Raw genomic sequence first — 27,997 nt, forward strand, 5'->3', positions numbered from 1 at the left:
CAATGGGCTCCACAGAATCTTGAGGTTAGCCCAGAACACCTCTGTGCAGCAGGGTGGTATACAGAATATAGAATTTGGAGCAAAGTCACCCCATAATCTTCCCTTTTGTCTCCTTAAGAAATATTCTATAAAATCTATGTGATTTGCCTAAAATCTGGAATTAGGTTTTTTAGATGGTGAAGTAGAGGAGGGAAATGGTTGAATTCTAGATTATTACAAGAATGAAGGGTCCCCAAATTTCTCAGTCACTCTATGGTCACAAATGCCATCACCTTTAATCTTTACAACAACAAACTTTCACGGTGGATATTACATATAGCTTTTTCATAATGGTGGCACATGGTGGCGCGTGCCTATAATCCCAATAACTTGGGAGGCTGAGGCTCGAGAATCGCTTCAACTCGGGAGGCAGAGGTTGCAGCGATCCAAGATTTCATCACTGTGCTACAGTCTGGGCAACAGAGGGAGACTGTCTCAAAAATAAATAAATACATAAATAAATGGGAGGGAGTAGGATAATTGAAATATTAATGTGTGTTTTGAGCTTCCTGTTTTTTCTTCCCAAGTCTGAAGCAGATAACCAGACCTTTATATTCCCTTGCCTCAGTAGAGATCTGTAATACAGGAAGAAAGGCAGAATTTTCCCAAAGACTTCTCTCTTCCAGGTTTTCATTCCTCAAAAATCTGAGCTCCTAAAGTGTTGATGCTCAGGGTGAGCTCTGAGAGAAAAGGCAGGCAAGATAGAGCCTATTATTATATATTTGGATTTAAAGAAAATAAAATAATGCTCTATCAAAATGTATTTATAGAGTAAAGTGCATATCTGCTACAGGTGTTTTTAAATAGCAGACGCCTTTAGTTGTAAAATCTTAACACTGCTGTACAAATTCTGTATTTGGTAACTCTTGCTCAGGAGCAATGATTTTCTTTGCACATTATCACTAGTAGTCTCAGTGGTTTAGGGTCCTCCGCTATTTTAATGAAAATTTACCCTATGAGAGAAATGCCTGTGTGTGCATGTGTGTGTGTGTGTGTGTGTGTATGTGTGTGTTTTCTAATGTGCTTTTACTTTTTACATTTTGCTTTTACTTCTGGTAATATGATTTTCCTTCACTCTTTCCTTCTTTCCCTCTTTTCCTCTTTCCTTCTTTCCCTCCCTCCCTCCTTCTTTCCTTCCCTCCCTCCTTCCCTCCCTCCCTCCTTCCTTCCTTCCTTCCTTCCTTCCTTCCTTCCTTCCTTCCTTCTTCTTTTTCTCTTTCTCTCTTTCATTCATTCTTTTTTTTTTTTTGACAGTGACTCACTCTGTCGCCCAGCCAGGCTGGAGTGCAATGACACAATCAAGGCTCACCGCAACCTCTGACTCCCAGGTACTAGCAATTCTCCTGCCTCAGCCCCCCGAGTGGCTGGGATTACAGGTGCCCCCCCAACACTGCTGGCTAATTTCTGTATTTTTAGGAGAGATGTGGCTTCACCATGTTGGCCAGGCTGGTCGAACTCCTGACATCAGGTGATCTACCCGCCTTGGACCCCCAAAGTGCTGGGATTACAGGCTCGAGCCACCACACCTAGCCAACTTCTGATAATATGATTTTCTGAGGTCAAAGACACAATGAATTTAAGCCAGTGATTCCCAAATCTACCTGTGCATCAGAATCATCTGTGGATATTTTAGTTCTGTTTTTGATTCTCATGTCCCACTTCCACCCTGGACATCCAGATTTGGTAGATCTGGCATGGGGCTAAGGACTCTGTTTTTTAAAGAGATTTCACACGTGACTAATGGGCTGTCAGAGTTGAGAACTACAATTAGACCTGCTCTTTTTGAAAAAGGTCTGAAATAGTCACATTTTTGAATGACATTAACTCTTTCAGTACTATAGAATACAAATTATTGCTCTAACTTATTTTGACTTAATTATATTCCATGGATAAATGTTAATATTTGTAGAGTGTAAATATTAAGTTCTTTTTTCAAGGAAATAAAAAAATAGTGACTTTCATTATTTCACTGGTGAATACACACACGTGCACATACACATAATTCTTTAAAAATTTTTGTAAGCAGAATTTAAACAAATATTTTTCTCTAAACTGCAGAAAACAATGGTTCTGGGGATAGCCCTCCCTTGCGTTAGTCAGGCAGACCACATTCTCACTGTGAGTGCCACACTCAGTTGCAACTCCTACATAGCTTCCCTTAGTTCTCACAAATTTAAATTCAGTATAACCTTATTAGAGCTACTCTCAACATTATATGGATTTAGATGTATACTCTGTATGAAACTTCAACAGTATATGATCCAAGCTAATATTATGCAGTGAAGCCATGGAATTAATGCCACTCCTGGGAACTGGAAAGCATCATGATAGATGTTGCTATCCATATATTTAATTTCTGTGCCTATATAATGATGCTCTACAAAAACAATCACTGCATTTACTTTTTAAAATTTATGATGCCTGAATAGGAAACCTGAATATCTGGGGAATGCAAATATTTGTGATTACTCAACATTCTAGATTTTTTTTAAGTTTTGTAATGAATAATCAGTTTCTTTAACACATAGACTTTTCTTTTTGCATGACTTTTACAATTAGGCCTGGTTTTTGACATATTCTTCTTAATTAACATCAATACATGTTTTTAAATGGCATTGAAATATAGAGAAAACATCACTGAATCAATATAAAGTCACAAAATCTATTCTTAATACAGGTATAAGTGTAGTGTAAATGTATGTTTTATTAGGCTAGCTGGAAGAGTGTTTCCCCCGCATTCACTTCTTAACCTCACTCGAATACTCCCAGCTAGCTCAACTATCATCACAGTGGAAGCCAGTCCTATAATCACTATGGTTTCCTGGACTAAAAGTCAACGTTAATAATAATAATGGCCACCCTGAATGTAGCTCATTTTGTGCCAGGCTCTGTTTGAAGTGTTTTACATGGATTAATTTATTTAATCCTGATAATAACCCATGGCATGAGCATGGATGGGGAAATTGAGGCACAAAGAAGTTACATAACTCATCCAAAGTAAAATAGCTAGTAAATGGTGAGCCCAGAATCTTTTGAGTCTAACATCTGTTCTCTTAACCAAGATGTTATCCTCCTTCTGGCTTCTGGCTTCTGGCTTCTGGCTTCTGAGTTTGTCACTTACTTTCTAATTGTCAAAGGCGAAATCATGGAATCTATCATCTCAGGTTCCAAATCTGTACAATAGATATAATGGCATATCTCTGTCCATTTTGTATAAAGTCATAGGAATTAAAATGAGAAACAGGAAAGTATCTGTGCAGTACTTGATAGCTGTGACAGTTTACTAATACTATTATAAATTCAGAGCAAGGCTTCGCAAAATTGGCTTTGAAATCTTTCACTATCACATTTATTTCAGCTATTTCATTTTGCCTTCATCTCTTATCTCAAGGTGGAAAATGAGACTTTAGAAAAAGATTAAAGCAAAACAAAAAATAAAATCTCAGGCTCCAATGGATCAGTTGATAACATTCCCATTAGGAAGGAGTATACATGAGAAAGGACTCACATTGTTCTACTTCAAGGTCAATCCAATTTTTTTAAAGAAAACCTAGGATGGGGGTGGATATTTAAATGTTTACATGCAGTGAGACACCCTCACGACCACAGCTAAGTTCTTTCAGCAAATGCTCATTAAGGCAGCCACATGGGGTCTGATGTAATGGCCAGAATGACGGGCATTAAGGACTGACTCCCTACCTGGCACTCCATGGAAGTTGATTGCTTTCTGGAACAGGTTGTGTTTCTGGGAAGAGGCAACCACATAAAACTTTAGTTCTACCTTTCTGAGTAAAAGAAAAACCAAGACTAGCTTGAAACAGAGAGAAAATTCCAGAAATCTTAAAGTTAATAATGCTACCGATGTAGTACTGGAAAAAAAAAAGCCATACTTGAGTTGGTCTGATTCTTGATCTTGTTATATACCAACTGCATGTTAATAGCATAAAGATAAGGATTTTCGAGCCCAACTGCCTATGTTTAGACAACAGCTTTGCTCCTTACTAGCTATGGAGGCAAGTACTTAACTGCTCTGTGCCTAGCTTTCATCTGTAAAATGGGAATAAAAATAGGATTTACCTCATGGAGTGATGGGAAGGTTAATGGGTTTATATACGTAGAGTGTCTAACACACTGTTATGCTGGACAAATATTGATCTTTTTCACTAACCTTTCTTGCTTCTGCTTACTCATGCATAAAGTGAAAATAATAATACCAATCGCAAAAATTAATTGAGATATTTTATGGAAAATACTTAGCATAGACTGGCATATATATGGTAGAAATTCAGTAAATGACAACAATTATTAACATTAATTCAAAATGAATTTTTACATTTTTTCTAATATTGTTGTCCCCATGGTCTCCAGTGTTGATTAGAAATAATTTATAAGAGAGTATGAAACATTCTTTTTCTCTAATGGGTTTAGAAGCACTGTAGAAACCAAGTAAACTAACTGAGATTGTAGATTAAATGTGATAACATATGAAAGGTATCCAGCACCAAGCAGATCTCAACAAATGGTGTTCCTTTCCCATAGCTCTTTAAGATTCAATACCATGTTGTATGTGATAACTACACAAATAGGTTTTAAATCTAATGATCTTTTCCCTTCCTTACTGCCATTTTCTTGGATTAATGTCTTTTTAGATTATCAACAATAAAAAATAGGAATTGTTGCTCCTATGAGGATGGGGAAGGAGGAAGCAATTTAACATACGTTAAATGCCAACATTTGATTTCCATATGGTATCTCTATTTTTCAACACCACCCTGCCAACTAAGTTATTATCTCTTAATTACAGGTAAACAAACCAAGGGATAAATAGTCCAAGGTCATAGAACCATTTAATAGTAGAGCCTTTAATTAATCTTTAGCAAATTTCTAGGATACAATGTAGTATTATTAACTATAGTCACCATGCTGTATATTAGATTTATAGCACTTACTCATCCTGCATAACTGCAACTTTGTATCTTTTGACTAATATCTTCATGTTTCCCCCTTGACATGTGCCTGGGCTTACCCAGTTCCAAAAGTCATGCTACTTCCTTCCGCTTACCTTCCTGCCTCTAAAGAAATAAATATCGTAGAAATACTAGAATTGAAAAAAAAAAAGAATTACACAAGACTATGGGTAGGGCCTTCAATAATGGACCTTTAAAAACAACTGGGATTAATCATCATAAGTTTTATAAGTTATAATTTGGAGCCTAGTTCCCAGATGTTAAGCCTAATCTATTTACCTCTTATTTTCTATATGGACTGTACATTTTATATAATGTTTGATCTCTTGTAGCTTCCATCACTTACCAGCTGAGTCAGCCTTGGGTTAGTCAACATCAGTTACCTCATGTGTAAAACGGGGTAATTATAGCTGCCTCCTGGAATTACTATGCAAATTAACAAATGTATATAAAAGCACTTTGTAAACTGAAAGGTATTACACAAATATCAGTTATTACTATTACCATAATTCTTATGAATTCTAAGAAGTATTTAATTAATATCTGCTCATAACTGAGGATGTTCTGGCCCTGAATATTGTTTGTAAAAAATACAAGCAAACGGTCAGGTGCAGTGGCTCATGCCTGTAATCCCAGGACTTTGGGAGGCTGAGGTGGGTGGATCACTTCAGGTCAGGAGTTTGAGACCAGCCTGACCAACATGGTGAAACCCTGCATCTACTAAAAATACAAAATTAGCTGGGCATGGTGGTGCATGCCTGTAATCCTAGCTACTTGGGAGGCTGAGGCAGTAGAATAGCTTGAATGTGAGAGATGAGGTTTCATTGAGCTGAGATAGTGCCATTGCTCTCCAGCCTGGGCAAAAAGAGTGAAACCCTGTCTCAAAAAACAAGCAAACAAACAAACAAAAACAAGCAAATGGCTTGGGCCATAGAATAAATAGAACTCCTGCTTAAATATCCTTGCGTGTACCTTTTACAATATCGTCTCCCCTTATACCCTGGACCTTACTGAAGCTGTCACAAGGAAATCTTAGATACTAGTGGCTAATTCCTGTTGTTCTTTTCCAATCTCAGTCACCCCCTGGAAGAAGCTGTTCCTGACTCATCAGTCTGGATTAGATGCCTTTTCTGAGCTCCACACAGCTTTCAGTACTGCTCTCCAACACAGCATGTATCACCTCTATTATATTTTTGAGTTTACTTGCCTGCCCCGCCTCTACACTTCAACTTTACTGTCTTTTTGAAGATACTAAACACTGGCAAATAGTTGTTGAATAAATCTAAGTATGGAAAATGAAAGATTGAATAAATGAAATGAGAGATTAATAAAATAAATGAATAGAAATGGAGAGAAAAAGGAGAAAGAGAAAACACAGGAATTAAAGATAAATTAAGAGACATAAGCATTTAAATTAGATACAGTATTAAAACAAGCATTTCCATATACAGCTGACGGGAATGTAAACTGAGACCAAAAAAATTCAATAAACCAATCTGACAGCAATATCAAGAGTTCTGTAAATGTTCATTAATTCTACTATATTCAGTACACAAATGTTTACTGAGTATTATATATGTTCCAGACACTCTCACTTGTGCTGGGGCTAATCAATGTGCAAAACAGATAAGTCCCTGAGTCATAAAGCTTATAGCCCAGCGCAGGATGACAGACAACAAACAAATACTCAAATAAAAATGGTGTCAAACGGGAATAAGCACTAGGGAGAAAAATAAAAGGGAATACAGGACAAAAGGGTGATCATGGATGGGTGATATTTATCTGGGGTCTGAGATGGCTTCTCTGATAAAATGGCTTTTGACCAGAGAGCTGAAGAAAGAGAAGCAAACCATGTGGATATGTGGACATGGAAGGGAAAAACATTCAAGGCAGCAGGAGTGGCAAGCACAAACTTCCTGAAGCAAAGTATGCCCACTGTGATCAAGTAGCAAGGAAGTCTGAGTATCAGTGAAGGGAGTGGTGGGGGATGAGGTCAGAGCAGCCAGCTGGAGTCAAATCATAAAGAGCCTCATAAACAAGGGCTTTAGATTTCACTCCAGATGACGTGATCTGAATTTAAAAGAGTAATGTTTGGTGCAGCATGAGTAACAAAGGCAGAAATGGAAGCTGTTTAGGGAGCTATTGCAATAATCAAATGATAGATGGTATGAATTGACTAGTGTGCTGGTAGTGGAATGTGGCACACTGTGAATGTATTTTGAAGGTAAAACCCATAGAATTTGTTGATGGACTACATATAGAATATGAAAGGTTGAAAAAAAGAGAAGGCAAACCCCAAGGTTTGTGACCTGAGCAACAGCTCCCATAGAACCGCCATTTATTAAGAAGAGGAAGACAGGCTGGGTGTGGTAATCCAATTATGCCTGTAATCCCAGCACTTAGGGAGGCCAAGGCAGGGGGATCGCTTGAGCTTGGGAGTTTGAGACTAGCCTGCCCAACATGGTGAAAACCTGTCTCTACAAAAAATACAAAAATTAGCTCAGTATGGTGGCATGTGCCTGCTATCCCAACTACTTGGGAGGCTGAGGTGGAAGAATTGCTTGAGCCCCAGGAGGGTGAGGCTGCAGCGAACTGAGATCAAACCAATGAACTCCAGCATGGGGGAAAGAGTGAGACCCTGTCTCAAAAAAAAGAGAGTGAGACTATGGAATGGCAGACTGGGAATAAAAAGCAAGAGTTTGTGTTTGGACATATTAAATATGCAATGTTTATAAGACAACCAAGTGAGATGCTGATTAGGCAGTGGAAATTTGGCATTTATATTAAATGCATATATAATCGAGAGATGAAGGCAGACAGATTGTATAAGCATGATAAGAAAATCCTAAAAATAAATGTCTATTAATAGGAAAGTAATTATGTAAAGTATGGTTCAGTTATACGATAGGCCATTATACAGCTACTAAACATGTTTTTGAAGACTCAGAACGTTAGAAAATTCTCAGGATATAATGTTAAAGCAAAAAAAAAAAAAAGCGAAAACTCTCTCATTGTACATAGTATGGTCCAAATTACATAAATAAACATACAGATATGGAAAAAACTCAAAGGAAAATATTTCAAGTGATTATCTCTCTGTGGTAGGAAAAATAGTAATTTTCGTAGTTTTTCTTTATATTTTTATTTTACAGTTTTTCTACAAATATATGTTACTTTTATAATCAGAGAAAATGAAATTAGACAAAAATAAAACATTGAAAGAAAAAAATTAAGGAGGGCTATAAGGTAGATTAGTAGGTAATAACAAGCAAATGGATATAAAGATGGAAAAAATATCTGGAGAAATATATGAAGCAGTATTTTCAAGATGTGTTTTTATGCAGTTATAGTTTGCCCCATTATCTATATTAATACAATTACCTAGAAGCAAAAAATGAACGACATAACCCAAAACTTACGAAATTTATAAATTGATAGTGTCGTAAGAATGTCCTTGGAATGCAATGATTGTATCTCACAATTTTCCTATATTTTGTTCAGGTAATTACTAATATTAATATAGTAACCTCACCCACAGCAGCTAATGATATAGGACAGGAGTCCTCAACCCCTAATATCGGTCAGGTCTATGGCCTGTTAGGAACTGGCCACACAGCAAGAGGTGAGCTGTGAGCTTTACTGCCTGAGCTTCCCTTCCTGTCAGATCAGCCCCTGGCATTAGATTCTCAAAGGAGCGAACCCTATTGTGAACTGCACATGCGAACGATCTAGGTTGCATGCTCTTTATGATAATTGAATGCCTGATGATCTGAGGTGGAACAGTGAAACAGTTTCGTCTGGAAACCCATCCCGCCCCTGCCACCTGTCCATGGAAAAATTGTCTTCCATGAAAGTGGTCCCCGGTGCCAAAAAGGTTGGGGACCACTGATATATGAGATGGCAGGAAATCACCTAGGGATTGCAAAGTGTCATGGACAATTGCTAAAGTATACATCTGTGGGCATTTAGGAATCAGGTATCTTCTTGTCCTATATTATCACCTTATGGATGTATGAATATGAAAATAAAGTCCTAGAAGAAGAGACCGTGTCTGTTTTCTTGAGTCACAGTATACACCCTCTTTCAGTGTCATACAGATTACGGCCAGAAATAAGCTGCACATTGTGTTCATGATAGTGGTTACCTTGTAAAAGGATAGGGACCAACTGATGGTTGGCTTCTACAGCGGTCCCTCCAAAATTCTCAATTGCCTATCATCAATCCTTTTTTGCATCAATGAACTAAAGAATGAAAGCAAGGATGCACTTACTCCATTAAAAATGTAATGCAACATTGATTAAATAATTATTCAAATTTTACATGTATAGTAACAATAGCTATATCTATGCAATAACTATTTCCATAAAATTATAGAGCATAGTGTTATGTGTTTATGTCTGGCTAACTCATGAAGCACATGGGAAATGGTAACTATCTATAGGAGACAGTTTTAAATTTCTCATTACTATTGCATTTTTGCTAATATTTATTTCCTTGAAAGCAAACAGCAGCTTAACGTGTTTTCTAATATATATTTGAATGTTCCCCTTGAATTAAGATTTGTTAGATTCCCCATTAGTGTACCCACTCTCTCTGCCTCCTAATTCTAGTAGGATAGTTCTATGAATCATTCTTCATGGTTTATATAAGTAAACATAAGTGGTTTAAAGTTTTGTGAGGTTAAAGTTTTCTCTTTATTGTTTATTTACATTAATAAAGAGAAAACTCTCCTTGAGGCTTCCACATAACGATCTATCTGTCTCACTAGTTTTGTCTCACTCTCCCCTTTCATTTCTATACTTTACTTCAAAACATACATTATAGTACCAGTCTCTATGTTGGAGAAATCAGAAATGCAACACAGAGCAAAACAAAATCTCAGAGACATTTGTTCGTGAATCTTTAATTTGGTTAAGTTTTATAATGAACTTTGTAAAGTCTGTAAGGAGTCTGATGTCATGTTTTGCAGAACTTTTTAAGGGAAAAGCTACCTAGAGTTAGCTATTGAGAGTCACTATGAATTTTTTAAAAGGGCAAAATCAACAAATTTTCCATCAAACAATCATATTTTAGCAAGAGGGGAAACTGATAGACTAGTTTATACAATATTTGGTTCCACTGAATTTTGTATTAGATTTTCATTGCAGCTGGTATTAGATATTCATTGTAGTCATAAAAATTAAGATTCTCAGTAAAGCAGTCAGACTATATGACTCTCTGTAATAAGATATTCTAATGTGTTCTGCAAGATAAGTAAGTTGAAAAATCTATATACATAGATTACAACATGTTTGAGCAGCTGAAAAATATTGTTGGCTACAGTTCCATAAATAATTAGAGGATATTTACCAAAAAGTGGTTTTATTTGTATCATAGTTCATCTTAAAATCCTTGTTTTTTCAACAGTATTAATAACAGCAGACAATTATCAGGTACTTATTTTTTCCAAGCATGTTACATGTACTAACTCAGTTTATTGTCACAACAAACGTATGAGGTAGAAAGTATTATTTTGCCCCTTTTATAAGTGACAAAACTGAGGCAAAGGGGAGTTACATAACTGACTCAAGGTCACACAGCTAGGAAATGGTGTGATTCAAACCTAAGCAGGGTAGCTCCAGGACCCACACACCTAATCACTCTGTTATTCTACTATAATTCTAAAGCAGGGTCAGTTGCCTGCTTGGGGTACTCTAGCTGTTTTCCACCACACTTGACTAAAAGTGATAGTGACAGGAGGCAGCCAAATGCCTAGGCAGATAGGGATGGGTAACCAGTGAAACCCCACCTTCAAGCAAAAATAACAGCCTAAAACCCACGGCCCAAAGTGATAACTTCTATTCCTGTTCACCCACTCTCTCCCGATTGGTTCTTTCTGGATAATGCCTTTTTACCAATCAAATGTTGTCTTTTCCAAAACTACCTATGGCCTGTCCTGCCCTCATCCTACGCATATAAAGACCCCAGACTCAGCCAATAGTTAGTGAACTGGGAGATGCAGACCCTCCCTCAACTGAAGTGGACACCATCTAATCAGCTGCCAGTGCAGCTAGGATAAAGGCAGGCAGAGGAACATGGAAAGACTAGACTGGCTTGGTCTTCCAGCCTACATCTTTCTCCTGTGCTGGGTGCTTTCTGCCCTCAAGCAACAGAATCCAAGTTCTTCAGCTTTGGGACTCTTGGACCTTTGACCGCAGACTGAAGGCTGCACTGTTGGCTTCCCTGCTTTTGAGATTTTGGGACTTGGACTGGCTTCCTTGCCTCTCAGCTTGCAGATGGCCTATTGTGGGACTGCACTTTGTGATCATGTGAGTCAATACTTCTTAATAAACTCCCCTTATGTATACATCTCCTCTTATGCATCCATCCTATTATTTCTGTTCCTCCAGAGAACCCTGACTACAGCCTGACTTCAGGGAAGAAGACCTGTTCTTCCTGTCCCCTCTCTGGCTCCCCTCCCTGCTGAGAGAGGTTTTCATCGCTCAGTCAAATTCTCTGCCTTCACTATCATTTAATCATCTGTGTGACCTCATTCTTCGTGGATGCTGGACAAGATCTTGGGACCACTGAGTGCAGGTACCCAGAAAGGCTGTCATACCAGACCTTGCCATCACCAGAGGAGGGCAGCCGCCCCTCCATGAGGCAAGGGGCCAACTGAGCTGCTAACATACTGCTGTCTGCAAATGGCAGAACTAAAAGAGTACTGTGACACCCTCTCTGGGGCTTAGGATTACGGGCACCCTCACCTGGATGCCACCACGCTCCCCTCCAGGAGACATGCCTGGTCTGGCCATGGGCCCCATCTGGATCTTGCTCATGTGCCAGTGCCTGAAGCAACCAGCTGGATCCCACACTCACTCACTCACTCACATGCTCCCTCCCACAAAGGGTTGAGCACGGTGGGCAGGGTTGAGAAAGAGTGCCCCTATCTCGAGTCCAGTGAAGGGGCCAAGAGAAATCCTGCATCAAAAGCATGTAAGAAAAGATTTCTTTCCTGTATAAGAAGAAACTTCTAGTTCATTCAGGAATGGTTTTAAGTCATTAAATGTAAACTAAAAAGAAGAGAGGCTAGAACATGCTTGTACTGTACTCTGATGAGGTGTTGTCTGATCCTTCAAGAGCTTGTTTCTAATGGGTACCATAAACCTTGAGCCATTATTAAGGGACAGTTTATATAAAACACAATTAATAAATGGCAAGTTTGTGTAACTTAGCTCAATGTTTCTCAAACTTGGGTACTTAAGTGTACCTTGGGGTTTGTGGTATTTGCCAGGGATTACGAATACCTTCAGAAAACCTTTCTGGTGTGTCGATTTCATTTTAAGACTTGGAAGAAAAATAATGTAGTTTGTAATAAGGATATTTTTACTTTAAAGCAAACAATATTCTCAAGCTTTTGTGATAAAATATACAAGATTTTATGTGTTTTATGCTTGGGCAGAAATCTTCATGTTCTACCTCAGAGCCTGAGGACAACAAGTTTATTTTCTAAGTTAAGGGCATGTGAGTAGAAACATTCGACAAACAGTGGTCTGGCTTCTAACCAGTTCTAATCCACAAAGTCAAATAGTAAGAGATAAGAAAAACAAAACGAGAAGAAACAAATAACAAAACAAGAAGAAACAAATAACAAGAAGAAACAAAGAACAAATGTGTTCCTGAAAGACTGCTCCATAGGTAATAAAAACTATAAAAATGGTCAGTAGTCAAAACAGTCTGAATAAGCCAGTCTGAATAAACCTTGCTCTGAGATATAGCTCGGATCTCTCTATTCCTCTTCTCTTCCATTGCTACCCCTCACTTCAGTCCCAGACGTCATAATCTTTTCCCTCTTTTTTTTTCAGTGGTTTCTCTACTCCACACAGCAGCCAGAACTTTTTTTTTTTTTTAAAAAAAACATAAATCAGATCAGTTTTCCTGATTAGTACTCTTCAATGAATTCTCAATGCACTTAAAATTAGACCTACACTTTCTCATTACCTGTAAAGTCCTACATCTTCTGCTTCCTGCTTCCTTATCTAACCTAATTTTCTGCCTGCTCCCATTACCTCATCTCTTTCTAGCCAAACTGGACTTCTTTATGTTGCTGGAACACACTAAACTTATTCCTGCCTCAGTGACTTTCGCTTTGCTATTCCCTTTCCTTGGAATGCTATTTCTCTGATCCTTAATTACCACTTTCTACTTTTTATTCAGGTCTCAGTCCATATGCTATCTCCTGAGAGAGGCAGTCCCTGGTTATCCTACTTCATCTTGTTCTTTTCCCCAATCACTGCCCATAACATTATCCTATTTTACTTTCTTTATAGCTCTTAGCACTAACTGAACTTAATGCATTTATTTATACATCTCTTATTCAATATACTAAAATGTAAATTCCATGAGGGCAAGCACCTTGACCAGTTTGTTCACCATTGTGACTTTGTTGCTAATAACTGTGCTTGACATGGGTAGAAGCTGAATATTCACTGAATGAGCAAATAACTGAATGAATGAAGGAGAAAAGGCAACTTGAATATATATTAGATGACATGGCTAGTAAGCTAGTGTTCTATAATTTGGAGACAATAGAGTAGACGTGGACTCCAGACTGATGAGATTATGTCTGTTCAGTAAGTGACGGAGTCAAACTGGTGAATATTAGAGTTACAGTTTGGGGCAGTTCTTTTAAAGTGTCTGTAGACAAGAAATCTTTATTGAGGCTTTATTTATATTATGCTTTTTAATGAACTAAATGATGTGAGGGACCAATATGTAGAGGCAGCCAGAAAGACACACTAAATTCACAGCTAGGTGAACTTGGTTTCTAACACTGAGAAATACATCTCTTACAGTTATAATTTAGGTCCCTGGGTTTCATAATGCTATTTATCACATTCATAACTTAGGAAATTAGGTCCCTACATCTTGAAAGAGCAGTTTACTTTGCATTACCCATCTTTTTAGTTTCATTTTAGTACTGTTTGCATATCCTAAGTATTTTCAGCCAGATAGTGATCATGTGTGGTTTGCCTCTCTTCTGAGTAACTAGGGAAAACTTGACCCAGTAAAGATGGAACCCATAGTTACAGGTAATGTACAAAATAGACACTGTTACCAGGTAATCCTTGATTGAATATAGTTTTTCATAATTGCTACTTTCTTACTCCAGCCAAAAAAATAGTGCACATATATACGTGGGCTCTAAATCTGATTGTACTACTTACAAATACTGGACCGGGGAAAGCCAACAAATCACTGTGGGCCCTGTGTCCCTACCCCATCCAAAAAAGGGAAATTAGACTCTATATTTATTTATGGCCCTTTCTATTCTGACAGTCTATAATGCCTGAGACAAAAACAATCTCAGTATTGTTGTAATAGCTTTGTTTTCCAAAAATTGAAAACCAGATATCTACATCACAATGAATGCTGATTTACAGGGACTCAGCAAGCATGCTGCTAAGAGATTGTATCCAAAACTTTTTTTATTTGTGTCTTTTCTTCTAAATTCATGGAAAAATAAAACTTCTCAGTTTATGCAGGTGTACATTTCTTTAATAGAAATAGATTAAAAAATCTACCTAGGTTATTGTAGAATTATTTGAATCAAAATTGCTTTAAAATTCCTACTGTACATCCATAACAAATGTGACTATAAATCAGGAAAATAGAGAAACATTTATCACAAAAGATTAAGATATGAATACATGGAACAAAAGTTTTCCAATTTGATGTGATTTTATAGGTTATGGGAAAGTTCCCATTTCACAGACATGTTTCCCTACTGGCCCAAGTTCCAATATTAGAGATTTATTTTCTTGATTTACTATTTTAGGAAAATACAAAGTAGGTCGCAAACATAAGCAGCTAAATGAACTTAGAATAATAATTTACAGAGCCTTCCAAAAATGACAACATTCGTACATGTTAACATATTAAAACTTCACAATTCCATGAGGAAATTAGAAGATCCTTTATAGCGAATCTATGGATGAGAAAATCAAGACTCATAGAGATGAATTGACTTGTTCAGAGTTATCTAGGTAGTAAGTGGTAGGATGAGCACTACCAACCAGGGATGCAGGGATGGGGCCTTTGAAAACAGACAGGCCTGAATTCAAATTTTGATTCTATTTGATTGCTGTATGCTATGAGGCAATTACTTAACCTCTCTCAGAATTTTTTAATCTATAAAAATCAAGAATAAGAATATCATATAAATAATATAGGAGCAATAATATATATTACAGCACTTATTATTAATGGTGAATAGTAATGATCCTTTTGTTTTTATTACTCTATAATCTTACAGCTAGGTTGCGTAGGAGAGAAGGAACAGGAATATAAAGATGATGCAAAGGTAGGTACCATTTTCCTCTGTGAGTCTTATATTTCAAGCTCTAATTCTTGCTTTCATTTTATTCTATTTCACATTCTTCTGTGAGTCTACACAATCTATCCCACTACCACAAATGCCCTTCCTCATCTCTTGACTCTCTGACCAATGCCTACACAGTTTTCAAGTGCTAATTAGAGTCATATCCTCTTTAAAACTTTCTTTGATGCCATAGATTATTCTTATGGCATTCATGTAAAACTCATATTCATTTAGCAATATTTCCTAAGTGTCTCTTGCGGTGTTAGGGAACTCTGCTAGTGCTACATAAGGGCACTTTAGAGAACCGACCCTAGTTTTGCTTGCTTGTTTCTGTTAGTAATTCTCAGACTTTTGAATTTTACAGATATTTAACATTTAAAAAATGAAAACTAACAAAAAGTCGCCAATTTTTCTCTTCTAAGTAAAAACATAATAAATAATTGCATAATTCTTTTACAAAACAAAGGGCATTTTGATTACAAAATATATCATGTCAAGATTTTGAAAAAGATTAATAAATTAGGCTCTGTGGAAAACTTCATGGAGGGGGGTCTGCATAAATTAGGGAACAGGCATTGGGGAATCCATTGATTTACAAATATTTTTTTGCCTCAGTTGGATAGTTCTTAGATGCTATTTCTTATTCAATTGTGCATCTCTAGTGCAGCACCCAATGTCTTATAGGAAGTATTCAATTAATATTTATGAATGAGAAAGTGAATCTGCCTCTGAGCAAATACCTCTGAGACCCATGGTAATGCCTACAGTGGGAAGCACCTAGGAGAGAACACCGACAATGGTAAGAGAGTGGTGGAGGGGTGTGTATGTGTATGTTTATGTGTGTGAACTAATATAATTTACTTTAACAGTTTGCCAGGCACCAACCATTCTGATTTTGTAGGGAAATATTAGTGAGACTGTCCTCTAGGGGAACAGGAGAGGAGGCAGGGGCAGGATCTAAGATATTGAGGCATATCTCATGTGTACTGTAAAAATATTTCATGAGACATCTGAAGTAGATTAAGATTATAGTAAGTATAGTTACTGTAAATAGATAACATTCATTGAGTACTTATAATGTGCCAGGCACCGTTCTAAGTTCTTTGCATTCATTAGCTCACTTAATCTTTACAACAACCTACTGAGATAGACTCACTTTCTATTCCCTTGTACAGAAGAGAAAACTGAAGCTTGCAGAGGTTAAATGACTTGCCCAGGGTCACACGGTCAGTGGTAGAGGTAGGTTTCAACTATGTTCTAGTTGTGAGGTCCCTTTCTAGCCACGTATTTCTATGATGAACATAGTTTTATATGAATTGGTTTTCATTTTCAATATTAGAAAATTAAAACGTTTTCTCTTAGCTAGGATTTTAAAGCTGTTAAGGCACTCTGTTTTTCTACTTATTAATAAAAGCTATGTGACCATAAGCAAGTTCCATAACCTCTTTGAACTTCAATTTCTACATCTCTAAAATGGAGATGAAAGCCTTTTTCTGTGTGTTTTTCAGAGGATTAAATGGATAGTGTATAAAAACAGCTAGCAGAGGGTCTGGATTACGAAGGGGCTTGAATAGATGTTAATTCTCTGTGGGGCCTAGTAACATAAAGTGACATTTCTAAATTAAAATCATATCAAATATTAGTAATAGGATGAGAGCAAAGAGATCATCACTCTGGTGGATAAAGGTGCCTGTATTTACAGAATTCCTTAGAGAGCCATGAGGATTATCTTTGCTGCAGCCATCATTTTAAGTAAGAGCATAGAGATCAGACATTTCCGCATAGGAAGAAGCTTGTATTTGATTTACACCATGGATGCACATTTTCAGCATCCAAACATTCCATTCCTTGGCTAAAGATATAAAGAGCTACTTCAGCAAACCTGATATTGCAAAATAAATGGAAAATGCTTAATCATTTAAAAAGATATACCAAAGAACGGAAAGATCAAAGCATGCACATATACCAGTGAGGAAAGCTAACTGGCAGAAAGTCTCTACTTTTTGAAAGGCTGACAAATGACTTCAGTTAGACAGGCAGGGTATAAAACCAAAACAACCCATCTATCATTCTTTACACACAAACACATATCGAAATTAAGCACACATATGTATATGTAATCTCATTTTTGATAAAAGTATTGTTCATAGAGAAAAGTTGTGGAACAATGTGTAAAATATAAACTTATTTTGTAAAAATAATGTCAGGCCCCACGTATATCTGAAAATACATTTGTATATGTTTGTAAGAACATGGAGAAGGTATGAAAGGTTTATGCCAGGTCGTCACCTTGGGTACCCCGGGACAGGTCACTCTGGAGGGAGTTTGGGGGAAATTTTTGTTCCTTGATCATCTGTGTATTCCTTTGCCAAATGTAATGACCAGTTAAAGACAAAACGTTTTTACATTTACATTTCTTTATCATTCATCTACCCACTGAATTCCACTAACCAAATATATAATATTGGCATGCTACTTCCTTCCTTTTGAATCTCAGCACTATCTTCTCTTCTCAAGTATTAATACTTATCTTACAGCATGGCTGTAAAGCTTAAATGAGATCAGATATAGAAAGTCTTAATAAATGGCAAAGTGATGTATAAGTGTATCTTACTATTTATTCACAAATATTTTGTGATTTTGCTGCCTATCAGAGGAAAATGACACAGTTGCAATGCACTTGAGGCAAAACTACAATAATGTTGAATGGGACTCAGAAGCTTTAGTTAGCATCCAAAACAACACCTGACATGTTAGGCAAATGTGATTTCTTTCTGGTAATAAGAACAAATCCAATTAACCAGCAGGCATATCTGACCTGGTGTAGTCGTCGTCAACAAGCATGTGCTTTGGAATTGGTGAGTACCTTCCTGGAGAGATGGGTGGCAGGGAGGTTTTATATTCTAAAGTGCCATTGTTGCCAGAGAGTAGATGGTTTTCCATTGGTGGAGAATAAGCTAAGAGGTGGGGGAAAAAGAGAAAAGAAACCTGTTATGTGGGTGATTCAATGTATCATGCTATACTTCAGGAAAATGTATTAAAAACAGAAAGGCTTTGCTGCATGCCAAGGATTTTCTTGCCCTCCAAGAGGTGGGAGTTGTAGTTTATTTGCATTTAATATATAGGAGCACATGGTGACCTTTAGGATAGGAAAGACTTAATAATAGTTAAGTCTGTAATGCCAGTTAGTCTAATTTGGTGAAGAGAAGAACTGGAGAAGAGATCCAGCACACATATTTTCTGAACAATGATTAATTTTCTATTGAAATAAAATGTTAGCTTTCTAATTTCAGAGCTCACATTGTTTTCACATAATTAATATCCAATCATTGAGAGCAAAAGCCTCCTAAGGATCAGGTTCTCCTATGAGACTTTCTCCCAAAATATACTCTATTCCCATCCCACAAAGGCCAAGAACTCTGGCCTTTCTTTTTCATTCCTCCTTCCTAATGTATCTCCCTTTTAGGTGACTGAAAACACCTCCTAACTGGGTCTCTTGCTCCTTTCTCTCTCCTCAAATCCATTTTATATGTTGAGATGAGGTAAAACCTCCTGAAATTCAGCTTGACCACACTATTCTCTTACTTAAATGTTCTCCATTGTCGTTATGTATTTAATATAGCATAAACTCTCCCCTTTGCCATTCTTGCAAGATCAATCAATTTTAATATCCCCCAACACATATCCTATCATCCTCAAACATAGCCTGTGCTTCCTGACATCTATACCTTTGTTCCACTGTACTATCTACCTATAATTTGCATCTCCTACCTAACCCATCTCAGATGTTGAAATCTCATTCTGAAGATGCAACTGAAATGCCATCCTATGCATATTTTTCTGATGTTCCAAAGACAGATGATATATCTCTTTTCTTTGAGTTCCCAAATAACATTTATATTTACCTCTCCCATGGCATATACGTACCTCTTCTTCTGCCAAATATTGCTTCTATTTATATATCTGAGTTAGCCTTCCTCCCAACAAAGCTCTTTGAAGGCCATGATTCTATCTCCTCTGCATCCCACATATTACCTTACAATGTGCTTTGTACATACTGAAATTACTCAATACATATTTCTTAGGTTTATTAGATTGGTTTTCTCTTTTTTCTCTCTTTGACATTGACCTTATATGCCCTGCATGAAGTGGCTCACAGACTATCAGGGCTGATTTTGCTGTATTCTTCCAGTTTGAAAAACTCTGAAAGTTAAAACTCTTTCATATTCTAAGGTAAGTCTGATCTCAACTTACTGCCAGCTTGAAAACATACATATTTTGGAGGTAAGTTGTTTCAGAATCATCATTAAGAAAAGCAATAGCTAATGCAATGGGCAGGAAATAAAATTAATCAACACATTTCTCTCAGGAGAAACATGTAAATCTGAGAGAAGCTGAACAATTTGCTTGAGAACATAGTACTAATTAATGGCCAGTTCTGAAGATGTTCCAAGTTTCCAGTCTCACAAATGGACTCTCAACATTTCAGAATGAGCAAGCTTACTACTGTTGACACAACTGTCCCTTACATTTACGTAACAAAGTAACTTGCTTCTAAATCTAGTCTTCAAAGACAGAAACTTAGTTAAGATTCGTGTTGACCTATTAAGAAGAGGAGAACATATGAGGCTTATGCAACAGTGGACTTTTTGAGGACCCCAGCATAGTGTCTCATTAGTTGTTAGTTTTTGCTGCAGAAGTCCCACTTCCAGCTCACCTCTATTGCCATAGTGACTGCTAATTTTCTCCAGCTTTCTTGCCAATATAACAAATTCAAGTAAAGTAAAAGCTATGTGATGGTGATTGAGGATCATAATTTCGCCATTCAATTGCAAGGTCCCCTTTTTCAGGAAGAATCATAGAGCTACCTCTGGTCTATTTGCCAGTCTCTCTTTTCTAATCTACTACTACAGAGATCTGAAGTTGGAAGAAATAATATGATGGCATGAGAGTGATCATGCTTTAGGAGCTTGAGAAATAGCCTTTCAAAATGTGTTGCCCATACACTACTCTAATCACACTGTCCTCAACATTAAGGCTTTCCATAATGGTGGGCATGCCAACTCATTAGGATATCCCATCTTCAAACAGTAGGTAAGGGCCTGCAAGGCAACATAGGAGTGGAGTTTAGGATACTCCCTCTGAAGTATTTCCAGAAGTTAACCAAGAGGGAAGGTACAAGTAGAACACTTTGTCAATAGTTTTACAGAATTCCAGTTCTGCAAGTCTGGCACGCTATTTGAAGATGACAACGGTACTTACAGTGAGTAATATCAGGTGGACCATAAGGATCAGTCATATAAATGGTAGTGGGTTTGCCAACTTTTAAATAAACTACCTCTGATGTGTTCTTTAATATTGCTACTGCCTCTTCATGTGTTACTTCTTCTAAACTGTAGTTGTTTACCTGAAAGGGTGAAAAAGATCAATATTAGAGTTAAATCTATGGAGCAGAAGAAAAATATTCAGGCAAGAAGATTCTTGGAATTATAAATTGTGATAATTACTGTCCAGTATCCTTGACAGAACAGATGAATTAGTGCATTAGTCAAAGCAGATAAGTACAATCATTGATGCTATAAAATAAGGTTGCTTCTGCCTTCTTTTAAATGAGGAAGTGATATACTATAATGGAATTCAGGATAGTATTTGTGGAAAGGAAAATAAGGAGTCAAATGCCTTTTTTGTTATGCTATAGTTTCTATGATACAAAAGTAACACATATTAGTGGAAGAAAACTTAAAAAAAGAAGAAAATAAAAATCATTCATAATCTCCCTACTTAGATATATTTCCTTAAACAATTTTGACTTTATTATACACATTGTTTTGGAACCTGCTTTTTAAACCTAGAGTGACTAGCTGTTTGTAGCAGCAATGTAGTTTAACAAGATGACTTTTGTTTTCTGTAGAGCATTATGTTGCATGACTACAGTATAATGATCTAACCAGTTTCTTACTAGTGCATGTTTAGTTTGCTTCTAATTTTTTACAACTATAAATAATGTTGCAATAATCCTTTTTCTATATTTGTGCACAACTCTGATAATATTTCTTTGATATAGATTTACCCATACAAGTGAAACTACTGGACCAAACTATATAAACATTATCAGGGCCTTTGATATCTAGTGTGAAAGTGCCTGTTTCCCTCTGGAAAGATGAAATGGTTTACTCTCATACTAGCACTATATGAGAGCCCTCATTTCCTTATAGCTTCGCCAAACCTTGATTTTTTCACTTTAAAATGGTTCTCATCAAAATGTCATTTAATATGAGTCTATTCGGAACACATGTCTTTTCAGGTGAGCAAGTTCAAGGGTACCCTATTGTCATTGTGTTAACAGAAATGCCTCTTTCTTTATTGCATGGAAAAGCCTGTGATACAAATGATACACTGACTTCATGGCAGTGGCATTACAGTGGGTCTCTGCACCACTTCTCTGAAATGATTTTAAGAGAATCTCTCTAAAAAGACTTAAACTTTGAGGAAATTAGAATAAACATTAATTCAGGAAGTATTTCAAATACCTAGGTTATCCGTATCTGGCTACTATTAAAAAAAATAAATTTTATTGTGTATATTTCAGGTTCACAGCATGATGTTATGTCACACGTATAGATAATAAAATGGTTACTATAGTGAAGTAAATTAACATATCCATCATCACAGTTACAATTTTGTGTGACAAGAGCAGCTAAAATCTACTTATTTCACAAAATTCCTAATATAATAAATTTTATTAACTACAGTCTTTATGTTACACATTAGACCTCTAGACTTGTTCATCCTACATATCTGCTAATTTTTATCCTTTCACCTATATCTCCCCATTTCCCACCTCCCCCTGTAACCACTGTTTTATCCTCTATCTCTGTATATTTGACTTTTATTTTTTAAGATTCCACATGTAAGTGAGATCATGCAATATTGTTCCTTCTGTTCTGGCTTACTTCATTTAGCATAATGTCCTCCAAGTCTATCCATGTTGTGGGTAAATGGCAGGATCTCCCATTTTTTAAGGCTGAATATTTCATTGTGCATATATACCATATTTTCTTTATCCTTTTATCCACTGACAGTTGTTGCCATATCTTGGCTATTGCAAATAATGCTGTGTTGAACATGGGAGGGCAGATATCTTTACAAGGTGGTGATTTCATCTTCTTTGGGTATATAACAAGACCAGAGATTGCTGGGTAACATGGTAAATCTATTTTTAATTTATTTAGGAGCCTGCATACTGTTTTCCATAATGGCTACACCAGTCTACATCCCAGTCAATAGTGTACAAGTGCTCCCTTTTCTCCACATCCTCACTGACATTTGTTATTCTCATCTTTTTGATAATAGCCATCCTAACAGTAGTGAAGTGATATCTCATGGCAGTTTAGATTGACATTTCCTTGATGATTAGTGATATTAAACACCTTTTTGCATACCTGTTGGACATTTTTGCATCTTCTTTGGAGAAATAGCTATTCATGTCCTTTGTACATTTTTAAAATTCTGTTAATTGTTTTTCTACTGTTGAGTTGTATCAGTTCTCTATAAATTTTGGTTATTAACCTATCATCAGATATATGGTTTGCAATTTTTTTTCCCAATTTGTTTCATTTTGTTGATTGTTTCCTTTGCTTTGCAGAAGATTTTGAGTTTAATGTAGTCCTATTTATTTTTCCTTTTGTAGCCTGAGCTTTTAAAGTGATATCCAAAACAACATTGCCAATGCCAAGGTCAAGGAAGCTTTTCCCCTATGTTCTTTTCTAGAAATTTTATGGTTTTAGGTTTTACGTTTAGGTCTTTTAGCCAAATTGAGCTGATTTTTGTGTATGGCATTAGAGTCCAATTTCATTCTTTTGCATGTGGCGATTCCATTTTCCCAGTATCACTTATTGAAAAGACTAGCCTTTCTTCATCATGTTCTCTTATTTTCTTTGTCAAAAATTAGTTGACCATATATGTTTGGATTTATTTGGCTACCATTTCTTTAATGACATAATTGTTTAATCACTTTCCACTGGTATAATGCAAAATTAAAATAAATGTCCCAAAAGCATTGGACTGAATTCCTATAGTACATATTATCTATTCTATCTAATTAGCACTTTAGCTATACCATAGTTTGCAGCACTACTACTCGTAATCTTTATTATTTGCTCCATGTTGCTATGTAAGTTCCATGTGCTAGTTTATCCTTGGTGATGTAGCCCAGGTTAGGGACTGTGGAACTGGAGAGAATTGAACCTGACTGATGGGTTTGAATGCTGGCTGTGAGTTCTCCATTAAGCCGTAAGCTTCTCCAGCACCTCTCACATTTCTGTTCCAGATAAGGGATGTTCCCTTAAATCTTTTTTTCATTTCAGTGTCTGGCATTTGTTTATTCACTGATCAAATGTTTACTGCATACCTGTTATGTGTCAGACTCTGGGCCAGATATTGGAGACATGATAAATAATAAAAGTGATAATAATCATAGCAAACACATATAGCCCATATTACATGCCAGGCATTATTTTAAAGTATTTTACATATATTAACACAGTCAAACCTTCACAATAACTTATGAGGTAGCTATTATAATTACTTTATTTTACAAATGAGAAAAGTGTGTCTCCAAGAGGTTAAGAAACTTGCCCCAAGTCATTGATCTGGTAAGTGTCAGAGGCAGAATTCAAAGCTAGACAGTTTGGCTCCAGAAACCATGTTGTTAACCACTCAGCTATACTACTTCTTCCAGATAGACGGGTCCTTGCTTTCATGAAACCCACATTAATAACACACAATTGTTTGTGGAATGAATGGATAGAAGAATAGACTCATGCGAAGAGGGAGAATGTAGAGAAACTTCAGGTATAGAGAACAAAGTTGATAATGGCAGCCCTTAATAATACAGAAATAACAAAACGATAATAACTAATGTTTATTTAATACTTGCATGTCATATATTTTAGGAGTACTATGTCATATATTTTGACATGAATCATATTACTTATCATCCGAATAGCTCCAGCAGGTAGATACTATTAATCAGGCAAATTTTACAGATGAGAAAAACTGTTTTTTAAAGAGATTAACTTGCAACAAAGAGGTCACACTGCCTCCAATTGTCAAAGCCATTAGTTGGATCACAAGCCTCCTTACGAGATGAAAATGAGATTATATTTGTATGTTGATTCATTAAAAGCTAGGGCTCATATCACCTGTTCTTTCTCCCTTTAGGAGAACAGGGTTTCTTTCCGAGTTTACATATAAAAGTAGAATAAATTCTAAAGTATTATAAAAGCTTGAGGAATCATTATATTTCCTGCTTAATCCAGTGGTAATAGTATATTGCATCATCCTAATACACTGACCAGTCAAAAAATAAATAAGTAAAATGGAAAGCAGCTTAATATATCTCACTGATCTCACTGTCTCTTCAAAACTTTCTTATACATTTGATTAATCATTTATTTTAGGGCCGTTACCACTTGTGCCTAGATAATGATTCATTTTTTATTCTTTTTATTTTTTGGAGACGGAGTTTTGCTCTTGTTGCCCGGGCTGGAGTGCAATGGTATGATCTTGGCTCACTGCAACCTCTGCCTCCCGGGTTCAAGCAATTCTCCTGCCTCAGCCTCCTGAGTAGCTGGGATTACAGGCATGCGCCACCACTGCCAGCTAATTTTGTATTTTTAGTAGAGACAGGGTTTCACCATGTTGGCCAGGCTGGCCTCAAACTCCTGACCTCAGGTGATTCACCCACCTCAGCCTCCCAAAGTGCTGGGATTACAGGCGTGAGCCACCGCACCTGGCCGATAACGAATATTTACATGTGATGTTCTATGGTTTAAAATGTATATGAAAGTGGGTGTTTCCTCTAAAAAAAAAAAAAGATTGCCTAAGGCAGCTTTTAATACTGTGACTATGGCCCACAGAAACATCTATACTGAGAGAACAGAAGAGAAACAGCATCTGGTGGCATAACACAGGGGGAATGAGAAGTCAATAATAATTAAAAATAAAAACCAAAGGCTAGAAACTAACTGGATTAGATTATAAGTGACAGCAAAGCTCTGTTTCTGACAAGGGCTGATTGTCTCTCTCCCCAGAGTATGGAAAGTACACAGCTCATTAGATTATCAGTGAAAGAGAAATGTGGTCAGTGCTTATTAAATTGCACCTTTTGCCATTTTTAAGGTGGGCAGTGAAATGATCCAGAAAATATTACCTTCAACAACATTTTCATAGAGTGACTTTGCTAACAGAGTCTTCAGAGCACTAGGAAAATTTTTAGACCATAAAGCAGAAGTTGAGGGAAAGGTAGTGGTGAGAAATGGGGAAAGAGGATATTGGGGAGAATAATAATATTAGTTTAAAATAGTGGTAGTTCACTCAGTTTCTATTTGGTGACTGAAATATTGAAAAATTTACATAGATTTCAGTCACAGAACAGGTGGTATTATGATATCGGCAACAGAATGTAGTGATTAAAAGCACATGCTTTTGAGTCGTGCATACTGAAGCTTAGACCCTGGTGCTTCCTAGCTGTGTGATTTGGGGAGACTTGGTTAACCTTGTAAGCTTTAGTTTTGACATCTGCAAAACAGGAATGATAGCAGTTACTGCTTCAAAAGGCTATTGATTTAAATGTGTTGGCCTATATAAAGTGACAGGCACAATACAGTTCTTAACGTTAGCTCTTATCACTAATACTATTATCATCTCTAAGCAGGATTTCTTGGTGAAAATTTTTGCTGATCATTTTCTTATAAACATCTGTGAACTGATGAGTTTAATTAGGGTGCTGCTGATGAAGCTTCTGTGTGGTCTTTTTAAAAATTCAGAATAGTACCGGATTTGGACCAAAAAGTGCTCTTTTGTGCTGAAGTCTTCAAAATGTTTTCCACAAAAGTGAGTTTGTTTGGGTTAATTATGTGTGTGCATTATCCTATGAACTCTCAAGATAAAGGGCCTACAGCTGGAGCTGATTGTATGCAGTGAGAAGGGACATTACACTGATTGGCTAGTTGCTCTTGTCATTGTTTGCCATTGTCCTTTTTATTCTTTTTTTTTTTTTCATTTGCATCAAATATCTGCCTATAATGGTGAACACTGAGCAACTGGCCTGGTTTCAAGGAAAAAAATCATGTGAGTTTGATTGAAGTGCTCTCTGTGGGGTGCACTACACAGAGGGGGACATATGTGCAGCCTGGCTGTGTGTTTGCTAATAGGAAAGAGGACTGAGGCCAAGAAAGACAGGCTGGAGGTGAGATGACTCATTCTCTCAAACAGAAGAGGGAGCACTGAATTTGAACATGATGCAGACAAAGGAAGGCAAACCAGCTGAAGGAAGAGGTGCCAGGAGACTTGCAAGGAGACATGGCAAGTTTTGTGGGAATTCAAATGTGTGTAAGCAAACATAAATGTAATAATACAAAGGTGGGAGGTGTGGGGGCATGAGAATATGATAATAAAGAGGAATGAGCAATATAGAGACGGCAAGATACTGACCTTTCCATGTTCTTGCAGGAATATCAGTATGGTGGGATGAACTGGGAGGTGATTACAGACATTAAGGTTACCTAAGGCATAGTACAAGGAAATGTGGAACTCTAGAATCATTGGTAAGAAAACTCTAAAGTTAACTTTTAAAAAGGAAACAAAGTGGCTGATCATTAGGTTGTAAGATAAATCAAAAAGCAGACCAATCCAATGTAGTAATGCCAATGCTATGAAAATAAATATGCATAAACCAAGGATTAAAATCTCCATAGTACTCTGAAATTAACTATTATAATAAAATGTATTCAAAATAATAACTATCAATAAATAAAAGGCATGTTAGTAATGGTTATCTTTGGATAATAAATATTTTCTTGTTTTTCATCTTTTCAGAAATGAATACGTATGTTATAGTTAGAGCAAAATTAACTCTAAATGAGCAAGAACAAAAATTTTAAGAAAGAACAGAAGCTAAGTACAGTGGTGTCATTATGAGACACACATAGCAGCATCTCATTAGTAATGAAAATCGGAATGGGAAAAAAGAAAGTTAATTTCTCAAGCCCAATGAATAGACTTAAATTTACTAGAAATAATAGTCATATGTTAAACCTTACTGTTTCTAGAAGTGAAGGCAACTTGATACAGTGAGAGTAATTTTGAATGTAGAATCAGATCGGATCTGGTTTTAATTCCTAGTTTCATGAATTTAAGTCAGTTAACATATTTACTAAGAATTCATTTTCTTACATGTAAAATGGGAATTATACTTATTTGTTAATTTGTGTTTATGAGAAAAGAATGATACCACGAAGTTGAAAAGACTCTGTATGATATAAAGTAGCATACAAATAGAAATCAAACAGCCATAATCAGACATCATGCTTTGTTGATCCTGCTGCTGTTCAGGGCTCTTTATGTGGAAATTATCACTCCCTATATTGTGAAACACTTATTCCTACAGTCCCTCTTCTCACCTCCAAGAACGATCTTCTCAAGGGCAATTGATTAGATCATATTCATCTCTATTCCCCTAGCTGATGCAATAGAAATAGTTGGCACTTAATAAGTGTTAAGGTAGTAAGCTAAGTTTTAAAAGAATGATTGCAGAACACCAAAGGAAAAGCAATCAAAATTCCCTATT

The 27,997-nt window shown here is 36.5% G+C and overlaps 1 protein-coding gene across 17 annotated transcripts in view; it reads right to left on the reverse strand.

Moving 5' to 3' along the window:
- Positions 1–27,997, reverse strand: part of DLG2 (discs large MAGUK scaffold protein 2) — a 2,210,459-nt gene that overhangs the window by 511,635 nt on the left and 1,670,827 nt on the right. For all 17 annotated transcript variants that reach the window (XM_032167965.2, XM_032167963.2, XM_032167975.2 and 14 more), the window contains 2 exons: positions 20,629–20,773; positions 18,185–18,323 (listed from right to left, as the gene is read on the reverse strand). In XM_032167965.2, coding sequence (XP_032023856.1) covers positions 18,185–18,323; positions 20,629–20,773 — 284 coding nt within the window. The remainder of the gene's footprint in view (positions 1–18,184; positions 18,324–20,628; positions 20,774–27,997) is intronic.

The sequence above is a fragment of the Hylobates moloch genome, unplaced genomic scaffold (genome assembly GCF_009828535.3).
Source record: "Hylobates moloch isolate HMO894 unplaced genomic scaffold, HMol_V3 SCAFFOLD_11, whole genome shotgun sequence".
Lineage (NCBI taxonomy): Eukaryota > Metazoa > Chordata > Mammalia > Primates > Hylobatidae > Hylobates > Hylobates moloch.